The following is an 18042-nucleotide window of genomic DNA, read 5'->3' on the forward strand; positions in this document are numbered from 1 at the left end:
AATAGTAAAGAAGATACAGATGATCCTGAATCCAAAGTAATACACTGATAGTCTTTTTAAATATTTGTAATTAGATTGAACCACAGGAAATTGCTAATAGTTGATCATTTTTGACCCACAAAAGTGGTAATTTCCTACTGTTCAATCTAATGAACATACATCAGTTTTAAGTTACCACCACTTGCCAAAAGTGACTACAGCAGATTGCAGTTACTGCTTTATTTCAAATGCTCCTGAAATAAAACCAAATGCTATCATAGATTAACATGAGTTATGAGCAACTATAGTCCATTTAAGTACACGTTCTAATAAGAACTAAAATTTAAAAAGGGGGTGCCTGCAAATTCACTTAGATATTTTTATGACAAAATATAGGGGATCCAAACCATGTAGCAAAGACGGGAAGACTGAGACAGTAACAAACATCCTTTTCTTTGGAAATTTGCCAAAACAGTAGATTTGAGTTCAATTCCAAGTTCCTTGGAACCTTCCAGAAGAAAATCCAGGTATAATTTTCCTTTACTGTCATTCTTAACCACCAGTCATCTGTCCCTGGACATTACGTCCCTAGACATAGCCTGTTTTCCATTTTTATCTGTCCTTAGGCAACAGCCTATGAAAGCACTAGTTGGTTTGAGCCCCAAAAGTGTAAATCTGTTTGCAGAGGATACAAATGGTACTATTTCTCAATCCAAGATTTAGTTAACGTACCAACTTAAGACCCTCCTTAGGTTACAAAACACTAGACACACAGCTAACAGCAAGCAGCTACAAAAACACGTGACAGCACAGCAGCAGTGGAACCCAGCAGCAGCTCAGGCAAGTTTCCGTGAACTCACCAGTTTGATGTGCTGCTTCTAAGTCCACGTTAAAAATACATGATTATTTTTCAAAATGAAGATATGTGTATTCCTATTATACTTCTGCCAATTACGTCTTAAGTGTTACCAGAGACACCATTTAGGCCCCTTAAGGTTTAACAAAGGTGATGCCTAAATCAAGAATCCTAGGGCTTCCAAAGTTGCAGGAAAAGCAGGTCATTTTTGCCACCGTATAATCTCAGCTACTACTGCACGATTCAGTTCAGGTGTCATACGAATGCATATATATATGCTGAACATTGTTGGAACTGCACAAGATCTTCCAGAATACTTCTTTTTTTTCTTCTCTTTAAAGAGACAAGGTCTCACTGACCCAGAACTTCCGAGCTCAAATGATGCTACCGCCCGGACTCCAGAATGCCTTTTTTGCTGGGGGGGTTGTTCAGTGTGTACTGGCAAGTTCTTCCCATAGCATCATCTCGCCTAACAAGGATAGCCGCCAACAAGACAGACCCCTCTCAAATACACTTAAAAGGCTACCTGAATTAAACATGGCTACGCTCTGGGGAGTGGGCTCTAAAATAAACACATGCATGTTTATCACAATTCTGCAGTACCTGTATTTTTAAAGGACGAGACATGGGGTTTAGTCATTTGTAAAGAAATGAATTTGGTGTGATTATTTATTGCGAGTATGAAGAACTGGTTGAGCTATCCTCACGCTTTTTGATTATTCCATTCCCACTGAAACAATCCTTGTGGAAGAGATTTTAGTGTATCTGACTATTCTACGTGGGAGAAAATGAAAAGTCATTTTTTTCCTTTACCACAATTTTGGCATTAAAATTTTTCTAATACCTTATAATTTTTAACCCAATTATGCAAGAGAACTGAGGCAATTTAAACCTGTTCCTAGCTTTGTTTGATTTTAAAAAAGACATTTGTGGGTAAATTTTTAAAAATCAGGATATGAAATCACTTGATACCTTTTATATATAAAGGACAGGAGTTGTACTACTCAGAGCTTTAAAATTATGTTGCCAAAAAACAATTAGAAGGCCTTAGGAAAAAGCATTTAACATAACCACATTTTAACCTTAATTAGAATAAATCTGAGGGATAGGGTTACATACATTGACCTGGCAAATTTTACATTTTTAACTATATCCTTAATTATCTTTCAGATCATATAAATTAAAATCACATTTTTATGCACATAAATTAACAAACTGCACACAAAAAATACTTTTCATATGCCAAATAATACAAAGGGCTGTCACTCTTCCTCAGTGGTCCATGTAATGTGGAACAACCCTTCCCCTATGTCTAACAATAATTTGACTTGACCTCACAATTAGCTGTATTAATTATTGTACCATTGTTCTCTAAAACAAACTTCATGTTATCTTCATAAAATTAAGCTCTGGCTAAAATATATACCTAAAGTTTAATATTAATTTTCAGTCACTGGTATGAGCGCCTTCAAAATAAGTTACTTGAAAATCAAGAAGCAAATCATTGGCCTATTACTTAAAAATTGCTTGTCATACCTGCTACCCCCCATTGTCTTCCAAAGTTGCCTTTGATTAGAATTTAGGTTTTTTTCCCTATTATCACATGTATTATTATTAATTAGCTATGCATCTAACAGCCTAAGCTTGTGTTAAGATTTCAGAGGTTTCTTAAAAAATGATTAAATAGCCAACTGACATTTTAATGCTATTTATGAGCAAGTAAAAGCAAAGTATACTATCCTATACTTTGCTTTTTAAAAATCATTTATACTTGCTCATAAATAGCATTTATAAAGCAAAATATACTATCCTATACTTTGCTTTTTAAAAAGCAAAGCATAGGCTTATCCTAAGCCTACAAATAGCTCCAACTACTTTGCAATAATTGGTGTAAAAAGTAGAAAGTTAAAAAAAAATCAGCAAATGGAAGATCAAAGTTTATTTACTACCTGCATACAAAAACATATTGCACATCAAACAACCAAAAGAAAAAAAAAAAAAGAAAAAAAAAAGATACTCTACTGAAGACTAACATGTAGTTTATACAGAATAAACCTTCTGGAAATTGATCTTTTCAGTAGTTCAGGTTATGTCTGAATGGACATGACTAATTCAGCTTAGTGTTTTAACTAAAGCTATGTTTGATTTTTAAATACTGTACACTTTAATAAATAAACCAAACAAAGCCTCAAGGTAGAACAGTCACTGCCAAATATCACCCAGCGTCCCTGCAGATTAGAGTTTAACAAATGTATTCCAGTGGTCTGCAGATTTTCCTCTACATACAGCATTTAAAAAACACATTAAAACAGACCAGTTTCCAGACTCAACTAATGAAGAAATTACAATTCAGTGCAAAATATTGTAGACTGCATTTCATTCTAGTTTTCCTCGGGTGAAGAAGTGGTTGCATATTAAAAATGTAACAAAAGCAGCTAATGCTTTCATAAAGAATATTACGTTAGGGATCCCCCCACCCACCACCCCCCATCTCTGCCATATTTTGAAAACAAAATAACATTTTTTCCTATAGCCAGCAACTTTTTTTAATGTTACATATACTATTCTCAAGGCACATCTGATGATATATTTTATAACACAGTAGGTGTCAAAGTTATGTTTAACATATGATTTCCTCAGGATCCCTCCCCTTTTTGAATTCCAAATGGAGGAACTGAAAGTGCGATGTAAAGACTGGCGATCCATATTCTATCTTTGGCAAGCTTGTACAAGCACTATTGTAAATGTAATGTAAAAGAACTGTAAACTAGGAACGTCTTCAGTTTATGAAACACCATTCAGGACTGCTGCTTCTTGAGTGTTTTCTTCTTTTAGGTTATTAATCTTTTCTTCTCCTGGAGTGCGCTGTAGCTTAGCAATGTCATCGCCAGAAGCACTAGTTGGGCCATTTATTGCCTTTTCTGAAGGACCATGCTCTTCAATCACATCTTTTGCCTGCCAAAGGGAGACAACTTTTTCAACTTCTTTATAAATGAAATCTATAGCTGAGGAGGAAAACAGCTACATAAACATTAATTAGCTAATTTAAAAATTTCAGTTTCATATGCCACAATGGATCAAAGTATTAAAACGTCTTTAAAATTCAAAACAAATAGCAAAGTATTCCACTCTATGGGTCTTTCAACTTTGTATCTCTTAGCAGTGCCCAAACCACACAAAACATCCATACTAATAAAAACTGTACCTAATTTTAAAACACTGGAAAGCTCACCATGTAAATCACATAAACAGTTAATACTAAATAAAACAAATTACTCACCTTTTTTTTTTTTTGAAAAATCACATTTGCGTATCAAATACCTCAAAGCATTTAAAAGAACTAAATTTAAAAGGTCTATATCCATCAATGAGAAGACGTATATAGCTTATTGCTCCTGAATTAAGCAACAGTCTCTATGCCCAATGTCTTCGGGCAGACTGAATTTTATAAATGCTATTTGAAGTTCTACCTAAAAAGTATTTCAGGCTCAAGCATGCATATCTTTAGTTACGTGGGGCCAAGAACAAATTCAAGAGTCTTTAACTAAAATAGTATTGTCTACTTGTGGAAACAAGTGATCACACAGTAATAGTAGTAAAAAAAAAAAAAAAAAAAAATAAAAAAAAAAAAAAAGCTAAACCATACCAAAAATTTAAAACCTACAGGTTAAATTCTCCTTACCATTTCTTTCTTGTTTTTAGCCAAAGTTTCCCTTGGGAGGTTTCTTTGTCTGCTCTGAGACTCAGCTCTAGAAATATAATCTGCAACTGTGACTGTTAAAGATGAGAAAAAAATTACAGGTGTTGAAAAAATATTTCTAAAGTTTATGGCTAAAGAATAACTTCACTATTAAACTAGTGGTGGGTCACCCAGTGTCAAAATTTTCTTAAGCTGGGTATCACCTCCAACCAAAAACAAAGCTAGAAAAATCTGCCTGGGCTTTTGGGCTGAAGAAAATTCCAACTTGAGACTGAGGAAGTCTAGATTCAAGTCCTCTTTCCCAAGAATCCACCTATTTGTTTCTGGTTGAACCTAAGGTTGTGGAACAAAGTTTGTAGAGAAACCCACAACCAGCAAAAGGAAGTACAAATGCAGTGTTCTAAGCCCAGTGTTTGCAATTATCAGTGGGGGTAAATGAGGCAAATTTGGTGTAAATCATGGATAAATTTGAAAATTTCATCAGATACAAAAATAGTTTTTTTTTTTTTTTTAAGCACAATTAAGATATCCAAGTGAGGTTTATGCTATGGTTCTGTTTTAACGTTTCACACTAGAAACGATTCTGTGTGATTAAAGTAACAAACTACAAGCAACCTGAAGATGACAGACCACACCACCCTAAAGATGTAGACATTGATCAGAGTGGGAAAAGGTTCAGAGTGTAATCAATGACACCCCTCCCACACCCCCTCTGCCAGTGTTGGTAGGGACTGTCTGAAATTCGTGCAAAGAAATGGCAGTAGTGGATTAGGAAAAAGACTAAACTCAAGCCAACACCCTACTGTCAACCGAACTTCAACAAATGACTTATGTTCTACAGAATGTGGACTGACATACCTCAGCACTTTCTCTCCGAGAATTGAAACCTAGGGCTGGGCGTGGTGGCTCACACCTATAAATCCAGCACTTTGGGAGGCCAGGATGGTCCTGAGGTCAGGAATTTGAGACCAGCCTGACCAACATGTTGAAACCTGGTCTCGAACAATGCAAAATTGGCCGGGCGTGCTGGCACATGCCTGTTACTTCAAGCTACTTGGGAGGCTGAGGCAAAAGAATCACTTGAACCCGGGAGGCAGAGGTTGCAGTGAGCCAACATCTGCCATACTGCACTCCAGCCTGGGCAACAAGATCAAAACTGTCTCAAAAACAAAGAATTGAAACTTTAATTGAAACACCCTTTATTTTCTATCACAAACTGTTTTAGAAAATCGCTGATATGTAAAAGAACAGTTTATCTTTTAAATTATGGGAGCAAGTTCATAATGTAAAGAATAAAAACTCAGGTAAAATTATTTATTTAAAGTCACTACGTATGGGGAGAATTGGTCCATAACGTATAAATTCTATGAAAACAACTAAATCATTCTGGTATAGTAAAAAACTGGATAGTATTTACAATTCATGTTTCCTAATTATAAATTAACATGCTAACACTTTTTAAGATCCAAGAAGTTTCTATAACTATTAAATCAATCTGTTAAAATCACAAAGAAACAACCTATTTCAGAACTTAAATACATCATTTAACTAGAAAACCACTAAAGATGTTTCAAATCTGAAAACTGACTCTTTCCTTCCAAAATGGAACTCAGTATGCTCATCTTAAAGCTTTTTAAATTATTTAAATTTATTGCTAATACGTTTATAACTACATTAAAGAGTTTATAACATCAGGAGCAGGGCTACTGTCATAATCCACTTTATTAGGTCTACATACATGGTAGCAAACCCATTACAACAACAATTCTAGCCAGTGTGGGGAACAGTGTAGCAAATGCACTGTTTCCAAGTTCAGCCCTCAGTGACACCTAGGAAAACTCATCTAATTGGAAACCCTGCTGGTAAATTAGGTTGGTGCAAAAGTAATTGTTTTTTTTTTTGCCGTTTTCGGGTATGTGCAAAAACTACTCACCAACCTAACACATGTTTAAACAATTCTTAGAACCCCTCATCCACTGTGTACAGAGACAGAATAATATATTTTAGTTATCAACTAAATTAACAAGCACTTAGCTGGAATATCCCCTACCCAAATAAAATGAAGCCAAAAGAAACCTGTCAATTCAAATAAAAACCTGTTTATAGCCAGTCCTTATAATACAAGCCCCTTAGAAGTCCAATACAGATTAATAAATAATATCTAGAAAAAATACAGGCAATTTGTGTAATGACAGACTCTGGAGCTTCCTCTAAAGGATCCAAGTTAATCAACTGGACACAAGTGTGTACTGTCACATTCTAAGTGTGGTAAAGAATATTCACTGCTTGATTTACACTAAGAGCAACAAGAAATTTTGAGCAGATGAGATCAAATTAAGTGAATGTTTAAAAGAGAATGTTTAGATATTAACTCTGGATGGAGGCTGCCCCCAACTGCTGCCAGGATCAAGGGTAACAACTTTGTGCTTGTTTCACCACCCTGTCTTTTGGGAGAAGGGGCAAGCTAGGGAGTGCAAGGAGTTTTAAAAGAGAAAAACTAGTAATCCCAAGCAGAAGTAAAATAGGAATAGATGCAGTATGGAACACAAATCATTGTCAAATTGTTGAAACCTCCAAACTACTCAAGTTGCAATTAATACCATACAGAAATTTCTGCCTCTTCTCCAACAAACCTCACTGTTACTCTTTTCATGCCTGTTGACTTGGTAATAAACCACCATACATCTAGTTAATAAATGTAATATATCCTATGTTAAGCCCATACGGGTATCCTGAATTTTCTTTATAAAGTAGGGCCAGATAATGTATTCACTGCTGTGTCATCTTCAAACAAATGAAATAATCTCTTCATCTAAAACATTTCTTTTTTTTTTTTTTTTTTTTTTGAGACTGGGTCTCACTCTGTCATCCAGGCTGGATGCTGTGGCACAATCACTATTGACCGCAGCCTCCACCTCCCTGCCTAAGGTGATTCTCCCACCTCAGCCTCCAGAGTAGCTGGTGCAAAAGGTGCGTACTACCACACCCAGCTAGTTTTTTGTATTTTTAGACAGGATCCCACTACGCTGCCCAAGCTGGTCTCAAACTCCTGGGCTCAAGCAATCCTCCTACGTTGGCCTCCCAAAGTGCTGGGATCACAGGTGTGAGCTACCAAGCCCAGGCCTAAAATATATTCTCAACATTAAAGGAGGGGAGGATAGAAGGGAAAGGAAAACATATTTTTTCTGGACACTTAGAATTTCTGACAATATTTAATTGATCTAAAAATTTCCAACTATCTTTAAAACATGAACTTTCAGGAATGGGAACTAATTCCCTTAACCAGTTTTACCAAATGTCTCTACAACCACTAAATTTAAAATAGTAAAGAAGCCAGAATTTACATTTTTATTTGGGGAAAACACATGAAAGAACTGGTTTTGGAAAGAATGCAAAAATTGATTTGTTTGAAAGGGGTTTATTTCTGGTGCACACAATTTCTTCATTGTGAATATACATGTGATTCTCTGTACACAGGAAATGGAATTATGTTCAAAATAATAGACACAGCAAACAAGTTTCTTTAAAGTTAAAAATTAATGACTACATAAAATAAACATTCTAAAACTAAGTAAGTACTATTAATTTGAATAGTTAGTAGGTGTAAAAGGCATCACACTATAGTAAACAAAAACATAACATGCATTCCTCTTATTAGGTGAGAGACACTTTCAAGTATTTTTCTCTTTTATACTTTTTTTTTTTTTTTTTTTTCAAAAAAACTGTGGGTATTACAACTCCCACAAAACTGAGGTGCTGAATTCAGATATAGTAAGCAGGCACCATGCAAAAGCTGCCCAGTTTTGCCAATCAACCTCAATCACAATCTACAACATAGCCCCTGGGATGGCAGGCCCCATCTCAAGTGTGAAGAAACTGCCAAGTGAACAAAATGGTCTTCTCAACAGTCTTTCCATGTAAACAATTGAGACACAACATTAGTTCAATTAGACAAGTTACTAACGCTTACGCTGTGAAGGAAGAATGCATTTTCTTAATAGTAGTAGTCTTATTAGTTGAATAAACAACTTATGCAATGCAAATTTTGAACGTATATGCACACATGTGTACATGTAAGTATAATATATTTAGAAAGCAGGCATATGACATTTTTTTCATGCTTGTGACCTGATGTTGTCAACAGGTCCACTCAAGTTACCTGGCTGTCTATCTTCTGCCTGACCCCTGAAGCGACGCCTGCGGCTACGATTGCGTCGCTGGGGTTTTTTTTCACTATCATCTGTAATTGCAAAGTTTACCATGAACTATTCTGACAAAAACAAACAAAAAAAACAAACAAAAAAACCTTCTTTCCTTCAAAGATTTAAAGAAGGGGAAAGAGAAACTTTTAATTAAACACCAAAAATAGAACAATAAATGTTTACTGACAGGAAATACGTTTTTGTAGCTTTCAGCATTCCAAATGGATTAAAAATGGAATTATCATCTGGAAATTAAGAGGGTTTTAACTCACAGTAAAACAAACTCTCAAACTGCCATCATTCAGGGACACCATTTTCCTCTCTGGTACAGTTACAGTTTGGTTTATACTGAAGTTAATGACATTTTAGCCCTTAAAAATTAATGCCTACTCTTGATATATATATATATATATATATACACTTTTACCAGTGTCAATTCTTTATATATATATATATATATATATATATACACACCTTTACCAGTGTCATTTATAATTATTTTAAAAGAGGCATGATGAAAGCCTGATTTTAGTTTGGGGACAATAAAAGCACTAAGTACCCTGCAGTTTGAGTATTTGTATTGATTTAATGGCATCAAAGGGCACTTTAAGCCTCCAAGTTTCAAATAATTTGGCTCTAACAAATCTGAGAACTAAACATTTAAGACAGACAAAAAAGCTATCTACCTTGTTCAAAGTAAACACTAAGAAAAAGTCAATTTGTGAATTGCATACTTTCTTTGAAAAAAGCTTCATCACTAACAATAGTATACAGTTATATACCTGTGTGTGGGTGTGTGTATATATATGTATCTTTTCCCTAAGTGCTTACATACCTAGCCCATTTTCATTAACTGAGGCTGTATCAGATTCAGTCATTCCATCCATCAGAACAGCATCTTCATCAGTCCTTCGTCTACGAGACCGCCTACGACGGTTAGTACTGTGATGAGACTCGCTGGCATCAGTGTCTGCAGTCTGATCTGATTCTGTATTATCAAGTAAGCTGTATGGATTGCTGTCTGGATCTTTGAGCACTATATTCATGTCAGAGGCAAGAAATATTCGTTTAAGAGGGCTGCAATTATGAATGTTTGATCTATACTGAAATACATCAATTAATGATAAACTTCAATCTCCCCCAATAAAAATGCACTGTCTTCAAATAAAATCTTTCCAATATCATTATTTTACCTGGAAAATAGCAAAGATAATTAAATATGATGAAACTTTAAATGGTGATGAAAAAATTAAAGCAGAGAGTGAGCAGACATCTTGGCTTGCTAACATTTCTTATGCTTTTTTTAATATTCATTAGAAAATAGTGTATTAAATACTAATTTTGACATTCACATTTCAAGGTAATCCTGCCCAGAAGCTAGAAAAACAGAAGTGAAAAGAAATAAATATTCAGTTGTTAAAAATCATTACAAGAAAGAGCTTTCGTCCCCTTAACTGAGTTCAAAATGACTGCAGCTTTGTTGTGCTGATGCTGATGGACTATTGCCAAATAATACATGCACTCCATGACATAACAGAAATCTGTAACTATGAACTGAAGCAATCAAAACAAGTTTAAATAAAGCAGCCAATTAAATAAGGTTGAACTTGTAACTGGTTATGAAAGGAAAATGTTGAAATGAATGTTGACTAGCACTCTATCTTTAGAAATAATGTGTGAAGGAGAGGCGAAGGTGGAAAAGGAAAAACTGTAAGGTGTAATTTGTTAAAAAAAAAATAATAAAAAAAAAAAATATATATATATATACCCATCTTACCTATGTGCATTTATTGTCTCCAACAATCAAATTTATAGGAGAAATTCACCTAATTCCGATTTTTCCTAAGATTCCTTTGGTAACAGCTAGCAAGCTAAGCATCTTTGCAAAAGACACTAAGTTTATCCATTAATTATAAACACTAGGTCAAGTACATTTATTTTGCAATTCAGTATACCATAATTTTAAACACCTTGGTAACAGTGCACAGTGTGCTAAAATATAAAAACTATTTCCCTGAAAGCCTGTGAACTAAGCTTAGGGGTCAAAGAATAGTACTGTGGAAAGAAAGAAAATCTGGTTTGTTCCAGTTTTTGTAATTTGTAAACAGTTGGCATCTGTATTTCATATACAAATACTTTCTGTACTATTAAAAATACTACATAAGTTTTCACGAGTATAACATTAAGTGTGAGGTTCTTAAAAGTGGTATACCATAATGATGTGCTGAAGTTATATCCTTAATATCGTCTATGTATCCCTGGCAATTCTCCCCCTAGCCCATTATGCTAACCAAGAATATTCTGGAAATTCCTAAAACTTAACGTAAACCATAAAGAATTTTAAAAGACAGAAGTAATCAAGTAAAATGTTGCTTATACACTCAAATCTTTAGTCATCCAAACACTCCTCGTTACAGCTGAATTCCTCAAATGATTAAAAAACTTAATTCCACAATGTTTCCCGGTTTCCAAAGTACTATATAGTGTATCTAAGGACACTCTTCACTTAGTTTTCAGTATTAAGTATTGAAAAGTATTGAGATTTCTCTGTACGTTAGAAATCTCTGGGTCTGTCTTGCAAACAAAAATACATAACCCAAAAATTCTAGGGAAAACAAAAGATTTCTAATCAATAAGCCTCTAAAACCTGAAGAGATAAACATCTGACTCTCATAAAGAAAAGCAGCCAACTAAAGTTCTGACCAGAATATTCTAAGTAAACCTTCACCGAAACACTCTACAAGGGCTTTTCCTGATACTGCTATGTGGTCCACTACTTTCTGTAAGACAGTGAGTAGAAAGAGAAATTTCAAAAAATGCATGGCCCTGGGAGATGAATCAACTTTCGTAAAGTTATACTGTTTACACAGAATGGATGCTGACAGAGTATATAAAAGACTACCAGAACTGATGGAGGATTTGCCACCACGTGGTCCACCACGACCTCGACCCCCTGAAACACTTCTGCCTCTTCCTCCTGGGCGTCTCCTGCTGTCACGCTGATGTCGACTGTCTCGATCATCTTCTCCTGCCAATGACCAGTCACTCAACTCGTCTTTACGCTCAGATTCTGTTTCAGAGGGGTTAGACAGCTCAGAATTTGTACCTTGGAAAAGAGAAGAACATAAGCCAATTAGATTTCTATAAAAAGAGGCTTTAAAATGTTCAAAATTATTTCCTACAAATTATTGTTTAAATAAACAATAATGTTTGGCTGCTTCAAAGAAAGCTCCATGAAAGTTGAAATCAATCAAAAACGTACTAAGGAATCATCAAATATTATACTATTAATATACTAATAGTATCTATTAATTAATATGGATTAAAAACTGATGTGTAGAAGGCTGCTCACTTCTTCAAAACCAGAAGAATCCCTCACTGCAGTCTAAGATGTATTGTTATATAATATATTCAAAGGTGTCACCATCCCATCAGCAAAAGGGGATAATATCCAGAAAATATAAAGTCATGGAAGTTTAAAAAAAAAAAAAAAAAAACTGATGTGCAGAAATAGAGTCAACAGAAAAATTACATAAAATATACAGAACATTAATTCATGGGTTTTGGCACCAAAAACGTTAAAAAAAAAAAAAAAAAAGGAGAAAAAGGAAAGAAAGAAAACATACAAGAACATCATATATCAATATTAAAATGTACTTTAGTCAAATGATTCTGCTCATTTGAGTTTTAGTAACCTAAATTATTAGTACAATAAAAATAACTTCTATCCAATATTTGAGAGTAATATTTAGAAAAATGAATAGTTTAACTGTATAGTGTATTTCACCATTATTTCACTGATTCTAGGGTAGACTTTTTTTCATATATTAACATCTCTAAAATGTATGAAATAAAAGTATGAAACATTTTAAAGTATGAAATAAAAGTATGAAACAATTATAAGACACATTTCTTATAATTGAGGGTATCTGTATTATAAGTTGGAAGTGTCTTTCCCAGTAGATTAAAATAATAGCATATTTTACTGGCAAGTGCCTTAAATTGTGGTTTTGGCCATTAAAAGTAATTACTTTTACTTTTTGCATTTAATGGCTCACGCCGGTAATCCCAGCACTTTGTAAGGCCAAGGCAGGCAGATCACGAGGTCAGGCGTTCGAGACCAGACTGGCCAACATGGTGAAACCCTGTCTCTACTAAAAATACAAATTAGCTGGGCATAGTGGCACCATTTCTAACACCACAACTATTGTAATGGTGACCTTTCAAAAATTTATTTAAACACTAGAAAGATTTCATCAGAAACCTACAGTATCATTATTTAATCATTGCTGTAATTAAAGTGTCAAATGCATATGACTCAATCACTATCATACTCATTTCCACTTACTGGTTCTGGGATGCCGCTTCCTCTTTCCCTTATATATGACCAAATACGTCTCCTTCATAGCCTAGTTCAATTTCTAACTTCAGACCACCATAACTAAAAACAGATCTCACCCCATTTTTATTATCCTAAAATCACCCCTTATCTATCATAGGCTGTGCTGTGTTATTTTCTTCCCCTTTGGAATTACTTCAGAATTCGTCTATGATACAGGGTAGTACTCCATCTTATAAGTCCTCAAATGCCTAGCAAAGTATGTAACAATTTTCCAAGCAAAAAATCTGCTGCATTATTTTGAAGTTCATTTGCTAAACTCTCAGACAAGAGTGATTTCATGAAACACCTTGAAGTTCCCTATATTTAAGCTCCACAATCATTTGAGAAAAAATGCAAGCAAGAGCTCTTCAGACATAAAAAGTTGTAAGTATTAAGGGTGCAGGGAATAAAATGTAAACTTGAATACATCAAGTTTCTATTATTCACTTTCAATTCTTTGTTGGGAAACAGAACCTCAGGAAACGGAATTAATCTTCCCTAACATTTATTTCTCCAAATGACAAAAAGCACTTTATTAATACAGAAGTTGCAATGAAGGCAATTTATCTTTCCTTGAATAGTGAAAAAAACCTTTGGAATGTTTAAGAACTTCTGAATTTATTTACAAACATACCCTACCTGAAAACATTACCAAAATTCAGGGCAAATCAAGAATACCTAATTTTGAAGATTCTCTCAAAAGTTCCTATTCAAATATCCTTAGAAATCTAGTGTAATATTTATCTAACCCAGTGTCACAGCAAGGAAAGTGTTCCTTAAATTTAACCTACATATAGAATTCAAGATACTCAGAAGAAATGTCTAAATAATAGATTTCGACAGTTAACACAGATATTGAGGCCAAACCCCCCAAAATTTTAATGAACTGACTAGTGCTCAAGATTATTAAAAACTCTTAATAACTCATATTAAATGTTTCTGGGATAGCAAAAAGGACTCTGCAAATGTGACTAAGGTTAAAGACCATGAGAGAGAGAGATTATCCTGGATTATCCAGGTGGGTTCAAACTAATCTCATTGGGTCTTTCAAAGTAGAGAAACTTTCTCAACTTCAGAAAAGGGAATCTCTGCCTAGACCTTCCAGAAATAAAGGTACCCCAGCTGACAAGACTTTAGCCTAGTGAAACCCATCTCAGCCTTCTGACCAACAGAACTGTAAGGCAATAAATTTCTGTGGTTCAAGCCTACAAGTTTGTGGTAATTTATTACTGCAATTAAAGTGAATAAGGAAAACAGCGAAACCATTCATCTAACCCCTCAATTTTGTAAAATACAAGTTGGTGATACAAAGTCTTTTTAAACAAGTTTAACGACACTAATTTAATTTTAAATGTCTCCATGACATCGTGTTTTTCACCAATTTTAAAATCATATTTTCACCTTAAACTTCTAAATTCACCTTATCATGAGATGGTATGAGATGGTATACATCAATTTCAATGGTTTTTTGTGCTAAGCTTAATAGCTAAAAATAATCACGTTTTATCAAATCCAAGATGACATCAATTATAAGGTATTATTTTACGTGCCATTAAAAAAGAGAAAATACTGCTAATTAAAGTTGTAAGATGTCCAATTTAACACACATAACAACTTCAGAGATGTTACACTGGGAAATGTTTCTTACAGTTTCTATTAAACTGATGAATTATAGTACTCGGTATATACCTATCTATATATCTATCTATATATATACATCTCATATATATATATATATATAAAATCACCTGAAAGTCCCTCTGATATAAAGTATACATGAACATCTACAACCACATTCAAATGTTTTCTTGTTTTTTCAAGCCCACTCAGGTTAAATAACTATTTCAAGAAATAAAATGGTATTAATTCTGCAAAGATTCAGAGCTAAGACTGCCATCTACTGAACAATTTGCACAGCTTCCTTGAACCCAGATGTTGTTTTTCTACCTCTCATATAAATTCATTATCTAATCTCAACAAAAGCATTTTGCCAGAGTAAAGCTCTCATCAATAAGCAGAATTCCCAGAGGCTAATAAAATTCTTCAATGAATTCATCATACTCATCATCCAATAAGCCCAATTTAATTATGTTAATAATAGGTATGCTTCAAAAATCAATGAGAATATAATTTCTATGTGATTACTGGTTAACTGTCTTTTGCATTAAATGTATTTTCAGGAATATAGTAATAGTTTGCAATTTTCAGACCCTTATATGCTGAACGTTATGAGAATTTTGCTTTTTAGGTTTCAATACAGCGTTAAATAAAAATATGTATGTAAGAAAATCAGAATATAAAGATATGATATTAACGGGGAGGGACACAAACTTACAACTCTACAACAAATGGAAGATAGTTCAAGCTCACTGGAACTTTTACAGCATTAGATTATCCTTCAATTAATCATGAAATTTGCATTTATCTCTATTTTCCTCAAATGCCTTACATTTTTAAAAAGTATTTATAAAGTATTTCCTCAAAAGAGGTTAAGTACAGGAGTGAAGAGAAGGAACGGAAAAGAGAAAAGAAAACAGGCGAAGGCAAAAAACAAATCAGGCACTGCTAAGATCCAAGTCCAAATGGAGAAAAACGGAACAACTTCAAAGCTGAAGAAGAATAAGGGAGAATTGAGGATTAGAGAATTGTAGATTATCACCACTCCACTGTCCTCTTCCTACCTGGGTTAGACCCAATCCTCACAGTGAAATATATTTTAGAAAATGTTCATTTATAAAGTATTAAATTAGATTCTGGCTTTTAGAGCCTTCATTTTAGTGAAATGTTTATGAGATGTTAATATATTCAAACATGCCACATGAGTCAATAAAGTACTTTTTAAAAGCTAGCAAAGACTTGCTATACGCAATCTTGGCAGTGATTCACATACTTTTCATTTTTTACTTTAAGAGGGTAGACAAAGATGATTCCTAAAACTATCACCACCATTACTAGGTATTTACTGGGAAAGGTATAAAACTGTACTAGCAAAATATCTGCAAAACAAGTTACATATGTATTCTTTCTAAATATTTATAGTAAACATAATTTTGAACTACCAACTTAAAAACATACTTTGCTTCATTACGTAACTGCTTGGAAATTTTCAATTTTACTGTCATTTTAATGTATACCATCACTTTATTAAGAAATGTACTAAACCTTCAGAACTACCTTCTACCCTCAAAGCCAAGATAGAGTAATGAATTATAAGAAAATGTGTTAGAGCACCTGAACTATAACTACAGTGCTATCACTACTACTACTATTACCAAAAAAAACAAAAAAAGGTTTTTTTACCATAACCGGAGGTGTAATTAGGGCCCCGACGACCTCTGCCTCTTCCACTATAAGACCTAGAACCTTGTACAGAAGAGACGGTACTTTCATCAGTGGCATATCCTTTCTCTTTTTCAGGCCCTCTGGTGGAAGAAGGTCTGAAACCCATACCAATCTGTCGTAGCTGTTCATCAATCTGTAGGCGTTCCATTCTTAGCTGTTCTACTTCCTACAATCAAAACAAAAAAGAGTTGTATGTGACCTTTTGTCTTCTTAAAGCCTAGAGCTAGAGCTGTACTCCCCCTACCAAAGCTACAACCTTCAGCAATTACACGGTAAAAAGCATTGTGTTCCTGTCAACAGAACTTATGAGATCATTTGCTGTTTCAGTTCAACATTTACTGTGCAGCCTAGAGGGTGCCAAACATGCTGCTACAGGCATGAAATGTAAAAGACGACATAGGCTCTCCACAAGCAAGGGGGTGATTAACAGCTTTAGAATAAGTTATTTATTAAATAGCTAATAATTATACATTATTACCACATTTTGCCCTTAAAGAGTTAGGACTGCTCAATGAGATACAGGTAACAACCTGTACCAATGAGATACAGGTAATAACAGTAGCTATTAACAAGCTACTTTCCTATCAAAGGAGTGACACCTCAGTTGTGACACAGTAGAAGAATGCTAGACTTGGTCATTCAGAAATTCTGGTAATTACAGGATGCAAAGGTTCAATGTGTAGAGAAAGCTCTTGGTTAAAATGAGTACTGAAAGATGCAGCGCTGGCTTTAAAATGCCAGTTTTAATTGCAATTTTTCATATATAGATGAATTTCAAAAGAAAAGGAATGACATTATCAGAGAGGTTTCAAAATATTAGCAGCAATGATACGAGAGAAAACATAGTAGAGAGTGAGAGCAGGTGAGGATATACATCAAAAAGGGAAACACAGCAGGCAGGAATAAAAGGCAAAGAGGAGAAAATAAAATGTTTAATAATCTATAGGTCATGTTTTTCTAAAACCCTTGCTCTTTGTGTATCAACTCTAGACTATTTTGGTAACAATGGTTTGAACAGTATCTGTGGACATAGTGGAGATGATTTGCATAATGCCAAAGTTACCAAGGAAGCCCCACGACACTCCTGGTTCTGTACCCTATTTGTACCTAAAGTACGAAAGTAAAAACAAAACAGCTTCAGTATGAACATGCAGATACATAAGTGATGGAGAGTCAAATTACATGAAAACAAAGTAACCATTTCTTAAACAATAAGGAAAGAAATATAAAAGCTCAGAGAGAAGAGAAACTATGCCCACAAAGGCAGTTATTTTATGATGACAAAGGACTTTTTAAATTCTCATGTAGAAAAATGGCAAATCTGAAGCTGAATTAACAAAAATATTTAAAGATTTGAAATTTACTTCAAATATAAAATGTTTAATGTGAGGACATTTTAAATTTGTAGTAAGTGTACAACGTTTATGTAGTAAATGCACGAACAATGATATCAGAATATAGTATGAACCATATACAAACCTTTAGATAAGCAATATGATACTCTAAAAGAACTTGCACATTTCCAATGCTTTCTTTAGTGCCAACAAATACAAATGGAACCATACCCTGTTTAAAAAAAAAA

At 34.1% G+C, this 18042-nt stretch overlaps 1 protein-coding gene across 7 annotated transcripts in view; it reads right to left on the reverse strand.

Moving 5' to 3' along the window:
* Nucleotides 1-2759: 2759 nt before the first annotated feature.
* The window catches only part of FXR1 (FMR1 autosomal homolog 1), a 65143-nt gene continuing 49860 nt past the window's right edge, over nucleotides 2760-18042 (reverse strand). Inside the window, exons 11-18 of one of the 7 annotated variants that reach the window (XM_032298562.1) lie at nucleotides 17940-18026; nucleotides 16569-16626; nucleotides 16419-16481; nucleotides 11640-11843; nucleotides 9573-9773; nucleotides 8695-8775; nucleotides 4518-4609; nucleotides 2760-3790 (exon numbers count right to left, since the gene is read on the reverse strand). In XM_032298562.1, coding sequence (XP_032154453.1) covers nucleotides 3620-3790; nucleotides 4518-4609; nucleotides 8695-8775; nucleotides 9573-9773; nucleotides 11640-11843; nucleotides 16419-16481; nucleotides 16569-16626; nucleotides 17940-18026 — 957 coding nt within the window. In that variant the 3' untranslated portion in view covers nucleotides 2760-3619. Of the gene's footprint in view, nucleotides 3791-4517; nucleotides 4610-8694; nucleotides 8776-9572; nucleotides 9774-11639; nucleotides 11844-16418; nucleotides 16627-17939; nucleotides 18027-18042 lie in introns of all 7 variants that reach the window. The other 6 variants (XM_032298563.1, XM_032298560.1, XM_032298566.1 and 3 more) reach the window with 6 other exon arrangements.

The sequence above is a fragment of the Sapajus apella genome, unplaced genomic scaffold, assembly GCF_009761245.1.
Source record: "Sapajus apella isolate SASKATOON/1434 unplaced genomic scaffold, GSC_monkey_1.0 scaffold38, whole genome shotgun sequence".
NCBI lineage: Eukaryota > Metazoa > Chordata > Mammalia > Primates > Cebidae > Sapajus > Sapajus apella.